This window comes from Pagrus pagrus (assembly GCF_965226575.1).
Source record: "Pagrus pagrus genome assembly, chromosome: 22".
Classification (NCBI taxonomy): Eukaryota; Metazoa; Chordata; class Actinopteri; order Spariformes; family Sparidae; genus Pagrus; species Pagrus pagrus.
Window position 1 is genome coordinate 10,306,821 of NC_140204.1, and position 7,285 is coordinate 10,314,105.

At 43.5% G+C, this 7,285-nt stretch overlaps 1 protein-coding gene across 2 annotated transcripts in view; it reads left to right on the top strand.

The window, feature by feature from the left end:
* plcb3 (phospholipase C, beta 3 (phosphatidylinositol-specific)) overlaps window positions 1-6,734 on the top strand; it is a 45,994-nt gene extending 39,260 nt beyond the window's left edge. Inside the window, exons 22-34 of one of the 2 annotated variants that reach the window (XM_084344252.1) lie at window positions 53-152; window positions 282-386; window positions 651-745; window positions 843-978; window positions 1,648-1,689; window positions 1,856-1,965; window positions 2,096-2,205; window positions 2,340-2,499; window positions 2,732-2,808; window positions 2,979-3,068; window positions 3,159-3,216; window positions 3,443-3,529; window positions 4,024-6,734. In XM_084344252.1, the coding sequence (XP_084200378.1) occupies window positions 53-152; window positions 282-386; window positions 651-745; window positions 843-978; window positions 1,648-1,689; window positions 1,856-1,965; window positions 2,096-2,205; window positions 2,340-2,499; window positions 2,732-2,808; window positions 2,979-3,068; window positions 3,159-3,216; window positions 3,443-3,529; window positions 4,024-4,341 (1,488 nt within the window). In that variant the 3' untranslated portion in view covers window positions 4,342-6,734. The remainder of the gene's footprint in view (window positions 1-52; window positions 153-281; window positions 387-650; window positions 746-842; window positions 979-1,647; window positions 1,690-1,855; window positions 1,966-2,095; window positions 2,206-2,339; window positions 2,500-2,731; window positions 2,809-2,978; window positions 3,069-3,158; window positions 3,217-3,442; window positions 3,530-4,023) is intronic. The other variant, XM_084344253.1, reaches the window with a different exon arrangement.
* Window positions 6,735-7,285: the final 551 nt, after the last annotated feature.

Here is a 7,285-nt window from a genome sequence, read left to right on the forward strand (position 1 = left end):
CTTTTGTTAACTTTTACATACTCTCATGGTATCACCACCCGTCTCTCTCCAGGTGGTCCTCCCCACGCTTGCCTCTCTGAGGATAGCCGTGTTTGAAGAAAACGGCAAGTTTATTGGACACCGGATCCTCCCCGTGTCTGCCATTAGACCTGGTGAGACATTAGACACACACAAACACACACACATATAATGTCAAGCATTTAACCTTTGTCTGCACTCATTGACCAACACCAATGGACAGCAGTCGTCTATTCCTTTCTTGACTTGTTCCTTCTGTCTAGGCTACCACTACATTAACCTGAAGAATGAGCTGAACCAGCCGCTCCTGCTGCCCTCTCTGCTGGTTTACACTGAAGCTCAGGACTACATCCCTAATGAACACCAGGGTAGGAACACCACAGTAACTTTCAGCTATCTATTTATTCATACTTTTAGCCAACAATGTTGTCTTCTCTGCTCGTTTGCTAACTAGTATTCACGCTATTTGAATTGACAACACGTGGATTTAAAAGAAATACGATTTTTTGTGAAATGAGCTCATTCGCTTTCTTTCCAAGAGTTCGACAAGAAGCTCGACACCACCATCGTGTTTGTTGGGTAAATTTGTAGCGACTCTGCCTTATTTGTTGTGTGTGTGTGTGTGTTCTCAGAGTATGCAGAAGCTCTGACCAACCCCATTAAGCACATCAGTCAATTGCACAAGAGAGAGACACAGCTGGCTGTTTTGCTAGAGGACAACAATGAGGTAAGACACACCTGTTCTCTCTTTAGCCAGCAGTAAGTCGCTGTGCGATGGGCCTACAGACTCGCTCTCAATCACTCACGTTCATCCTTTTCTCCAGCATGTCCCCAACCAACCCAAAGAGGGAGAGATCAGGAGGGATAGTGAGGTCATTCCAGGAGGTCCACTCCCCTCACCCTTCAGCCCCCTCCCCCCAACGGAACCCTCACCTGACATCATCAAATTACCTGCACCAGGTACAGTGTTGTCTCTTGAACGAGGGTAGTGGGTTACCAGTTTGTTATGCGTACGTTAGCTAACATGATATGTCCATGTATGTCTCCTCACTGCAAACGTATCCGTTGTAGTCTGATCATTTTTCACTTGTCTCCAGGAAAGTCCAATCTTCAAGTGAAACATTTATTTTTTTTGCTTTGTTGTCTAAATCTCCCAAAACATAAACTCTTCTTCAGTTAAATCTTGAAGGTGCACTGTGTTTATATTTGGCTTGCTGTCTTATTCATATCCCGAACAGAAAGGGGGCACCAGAGTAACCACTTACTGCTGCTAACTATAGCTGTTGTTAACTAGTTAGCTCGGTTAGCCGCCCAGACTGGAAGCTCAGAGCACCGGGGTTAGCTGGTTAGTATGCTAACTCCAGTAGACATCTCTGCAACACAATACGTAGAAGTCATGACGTCAGATTGCTATTTTTTAACTTGTAAATTTTATTAGACCGCCCAATTTCTTCCATTTCTGAAAAACATATTTTCACTTCAAGATTAACTTATGTTTCACCAAAGCCATGCACGCTGTTTTTCTCATGTGTGGCTCACTTTCCCATGTGTCCATTTCACACATTTCACACCGTCTGTGTGCTTCTCCTGTGTGTGTGTGTGTGTGTGTTTGTTTGTTTGTTTGTGTAGCCCAAAGTCAGAAAGAAGACCTCATAGCCACTGTCCTGGCAGGTAAGGTCATTCCAGCACATTCATCGCCACACAGAGATGAGTGAAATCATTTGTGTGTCGCATAGAGCTGCATGTAGGATATATCCAGTATTTAATGAGCAGGTTAGGAGTAGTTTGTTTTCAGCAAGGTTTTCACTGCATGTCTGTTTGTCCGTCTGTCTCTCAGAGATCCACGCCCACTCAATAGAGGAGTTGAAGCAGCAGAAGCACTATTTGAAGCTGCAAAAGAAACACGGCAAAGAACTCAAAGAGCTGCGTAAGAAGCACCTCAAGAAGGTAACGACAGGCGGAAACAGCTCCACATAAACAACCGATGTCCATTGTGTTTGCACAAGATGCATAAAAATCACTTCTTCTTGCCTGTGCGCTGCAAAATAAATGAGTTTCTGATTCTGTGCGTTTGCAGGTGTGGAATCTGAGTAAGGAGCAGAAGAGTCGGAGCAGCCAGATTCAATCTGACACCCAGAGGAGACGCAGTCAGATGGAGAAACACCTAAAACGTAGCATCAAGAAAAAGTAAGGATGGATTTATAAAGACGAGATAAGAGGATTTAAAGAAGTATCATTAAATTAGAGCTGTGATGAGTATTCGATTTTGTCAACTATTTGTATGTTGTTGTGTGTTTGTTTGTGTATGTGTGTGTGTTCAGCGAGCCCCAGGAGCCGGTGCAGCGTGAGCTGACAGCGTTGGAGCAGGAGATCGAGAAGCAGAAGGTCCAGCTGAGGGAGTGGCAATGGCAAGAGCTGCTGAAGCTCCGACAGCAGCTTCACCTGCTGGAGAGAGAGAAGCAGCAAACACACCTGAATGAGGTACTAACACACACACACACACACACGTGTATGAAAAGTGTGAATTCACCCCCTCCGCCAGATGTTTAAACACTCAAGGTGACACAGTTGGAAAAACACTATGTCCCTCGTTTGGATTGTTAAATATACTCAGAGTTCATCATCAGCTGACCTCTGAGAAACTTTGTGGCACTTGGGTACATCTGCACAGTGGTTCACTGACAGGTTGTCGTCTGCTGCCGTGTGTTTTTAGGCCTACCAGAAGCTAAAGGAGATGGCGCATGAATGCCAAGCAGCTCAGCTGAAGAAGCTCAGGGAGATGTGCGAGAAGTGAGTGCAGCAATTTCCCCTTGTACGGCTGAGTAACCAAAGTTGGGGGGTGGGACGCTGGAGTCAGTGAGAGTGACTTTCTGCTTGTAGTTGGCACAGTTTTGATTCTGAAGTGATTCGATTGACCAGAAGGTATGTCTAACCCTAACCCTCGCCCTGTTTGTTTGCAGGGAGAAGAAAGAGCTCCAGAAGATCCTGGACAGGAAGCGACAAAACAGCATCAGCGAAGCCAAGGGCCGCGACAAAGACAAGGCTGAAGTGTAAGATAACATGTCTGGAACTGGAGATGCTTATTGGATGTTTGTGCAGTCGGGTCTTATTTTGATTCTTTCCTCTATCTCTCTCTGCAGGGAGCTGAATGAGATCAACAGGAAACATATTCAAGATTCGGTCTCCTTAATCCGCGGGGTAAGTACCCACTCGGACTCCCACGTCTTATCACCAACGGTCCTTGATAATAACCTACTTTTTAATGCGTTTTTCTGCCATTGTCATCATCTTCACCTACTCCTCTCACACATTATCACCTCCCCCCTTCCTCCCTTATTTGCCTCCTCCCTTCCCTTTCCGTTTTCCCTCCTCCTATTTTTTTATTCCTACTGTACATCCCCTGAATTTGCTCTTCTTGCCTCAGCTGGAGGAGGCTCAGACCAGGAGGCAGGACAGGCTGACGGTGAGGCAGCGGGAGGTGCTGCAACACATAGACGAGGACTTTCCAGTGGTGAGCAAAAAAAACACATTTAACTGCTTTCATTTAACCCATTAGAGAGCAGAGGCAGCTTGGTTGGACTCCAGTCTGCCCTTCAAAGGCACAACACAGCCCGGTTACACTTAATATCCCGGAGAAAAAAACAGCCATAAGCCAGAGCAGTAAAACATGATTCAGTGGGAGCTAACAGGCTAACATTTAATCTAAGCTCTGATCCGCTGTCACGTTAGCTAGCTTAATGCAACGTCACCATTTTGTTGCTCTATCTGGTTGCAGGTCTATCTAATTGCATTCACTACTTCACATTTGCGACACGGTGCCACGTATAAAGATATATTTTGAAAACGTTCCCATTCTACAGTACCAGTCTTTATGCTAAGCTAAGCTAATCACCTGCTTGTTCTAGCTAAATAACGAACGTACAGACATGAGAATGATCAATCTTTTCATCTAACGCTCAGCAGGAAAGGACATGTTTTAATATCTTCCTGATGTTTCCTAACCAGCTTCAGTCTCAGTTGGAGCGGGAACTGGAGGAGGAGTATCAGCAACTACCGGAGGAAATCTGCCAGCACCTTCAGCTGGAGCTCCAGAACAAAGGTCTCCGAAAGGACGCCCTGTTCTCGTCCTTGTCCAACAACAGCAGCCCGACCCCCAGCTCCGGCTCGGGCCCGCCCTCCAACTGCTCCACCCCCTCGTACCCGTCAACGCCCAATCGGAGCACCTGGAACAGGAGCATGGACAATAGCACTGCCTCGTTGGCCGATTCCACTTCCTCGTCCACCGCTCCCTTCCTGTCTGAGGCGGAGATGTCGTTCAGTTAAAATTATTGTAAAAAGGAAAATACATACATTCAACTGGGGTCTATAATGATTATAATGTGGGATAGTAATGATATTAATTATTAACTAATTTTATTCCTGTTTTTTATTACAGACTGTTTTTGTTCTTGTCTACAGAGCTATATTATTTTTTATTTTGCTGTTTTTGTCAGATGACACATCACTTGTTGGAAGATTTCATAAGAATCGTAACCAAACTTTTTTCTTTTATAATTTTTTTTACATGTTCTTGTCTCTTTGTCTCGCTTTTATGTTGTTTGGTACTTTTTTCATTGCATCATTCCCATTTTTTTTGGTCCGGTCAGTAAGCTTTTACCATGAGCTTTATGTTGACACTGTTTTTGCTGAAGTCTTTCTGTTTGTAACAGCTTTAACTTCTTTTTTTAACTCTTTGTGAGCTTTAAACTGCTGAGAGAGGAACAGGGTTATAAAAAGTTTTAACTTACATACATTTGGCCCATGCAATTACCTTAACGGTGGGGAAAAAGTAATTCCAACCACAAATTTGTGACATTTTGTTTGTAGCAACGTTTGACAAATGAGACTGCTTTATAATAGCCTCATGTCGTACAATTTAAACAATTCAAAACACAGTGCTAGAATTAAATGTCAAAAACCACACCTTTTCCACTTCTGCAAGCAAAAGTTTTCAAAGTTAGAGACTAATCACCAGAATTGAATATCAAGAGGGGATATAAATGAAAAGAGGGCTGAATTTGATCCAAATTTAATTTTAGAGACATAAAAACAAGTTTAAAAGCTAATGTTTCAGCTGTAATGGCAGTTGCTGACCAGCAAGAGGCGCTGCAGCCTCAGCTGTGTGTGTTTTTTAAATTGGTGGTTTGAGCTTTCCAGTCATCGAGCCTGATTATCCTGTTATACTGCACCCAGACACACGCTCATTCACACACCTGTGTCGGGAGGATCTGCAGCGTCATCGGTCGGAAAAAAGTCTGCGGCCTTTAACCTCCAATCAAAATCCAGACAAGTTGCATTGTGGGCCATCTGGACGGAAATGAGTGTGTGTGTGTGTCTGACGGTGACGAAGAGTTTCAGTGATGTAGGAGTCACTCTCTCTCACACACACACACACACACACACTTGACTGTATTTTCTACAGTCTATGATGAGGTGTACTTTCCACACACACACACACACACACACACACACAGCCACAGCTTATTGGTTGAGAGGCCGAAAATCTGGAAAATCCTCATCCCATCCAATCTACCCTCTGTTTGAAAAACATAACGCACACTTTATGGAAGAACTTCAATAATTTTATATTGCAGATTACTAAACTCTGCACGCTTATTTGTGTGTGTGTGTTTTGGTTTGTGCTTGTGTGTCTGTGGCCAGAAGTTAATCTCTTGATGACACATCTGCTTTTCGGGGCAGTAATACTTCCTGCCAAATGGAAAGAGCTCTCTCAGTGTGTGTCGGTGCAGTTAGTTTGCCACCTTCGCAGCCTGGAGAAAGACGTCATACAGTGTGCTAAATAACAACACAGTCTTCAGATGGTGACTTAAAGCTGCACTGTGACACTTTAATGCAACCATGCACTAACATTGTGTGTCTAAATCACCAAAATGAGGCCAAAACATGAGGGCATTCCTTCACCGTCTCGTTGAAACACTGTACATTTGCTCAATTATAACCGGTTTAGCGTCTAACAGCTTAGAAAGTGACCACTCAGGCAAAAACTTTCACTTTAGCTCTGCAGAAGTGAGTTTTCTGATGCTTAAATTTCACCAAAGCCTCAAAATTCAAAGCGTTACCTCTAACTGCCACGAGGGGCTGTCATGTGTCGCTATGAAAACAGTCAGTGAACATAAAGTCGGAACAGCTCACGTAACTTTAACTTTAAAACGTCCCACATGGCTCCCTCAGTGTCTTAGATACTAGCTGAATATTGAATGTGGGAATGTGATGCACAAACTAAACGGTACTTTAAGTTGAATGCACCTGTTTTTGTCTCTGTCAGAACTTCCTCGCTTTATTTTCATCCATTACAGGAGACATTTCTTTTTTCTTTTTTACTGCAACATGTTGATGTTTTCCCTCCTGTCTCGTCCGCTTCGAGGGGTAAAATGATGGCACTCTGTGTTTATGTGTTCTGTGTATATGTTTAGTTTTACGTGAATTTTACTACTGACCACAAGTGCTGAAGAGGGATGGAGGTCAGGAGAGGCTGAGGGGAGAAAGAGGAGCAAGTTTATTTTACTTTTCAGAGAAAAGATTTTTAGATGGGCGAGCCCCGTCTCATCCTCTCCAACCTCTCTCCTTCAGTGAGTGCTGGCTGCCTGTCTGTCTGATTATTCCCCCTCACACACACTTTGTAAACTGTCATCTATTTAAATGGAATTTTAACAACTTTTTCTTTTGTGGTTATTTAAGTTTTTAGTGATTCAAGAAGCTACCTGTATCGATTAATCCAAACAATTTGCAGGCTGTAATATATAGGCCTATCAAGCCCCCGTTACAAATTCAAAGAAATCAATGGGTTAGGGTTAGGAAGAGATCTTGTTTTGGCTTAAAGTTTATGAAATGTCATGACGTGTTGAACAGTATCTAGTTTTGGTGCTACAAACGCGACTTGAAATGTCCCGACGCTTCGTTTTAATTCTTGTTTGGTTGCCCCAAACACAAAAATATCCTGACATCTCATAAATCTGGTTGTGTTGCCATAAACACATCTGGAAAATGTCCCAACATCTCGTTGAACAACGTCTAGTTTTGTTGCCGCAAACGCATCTGGAAAATGTCCTGACATCTCATTTAAAATCTGCAGCCTCGTTGGCACAAAGATCGCTTGAAATTGTCCAAAACTCTCTAAAATGACTGGTTGAAACGGGAAGTGAACAGCGTCCTCTTGCTTGGCAGCGCAGCCGTCTGGCCCAGGTGTCAGCTCATACTGTACATTTAA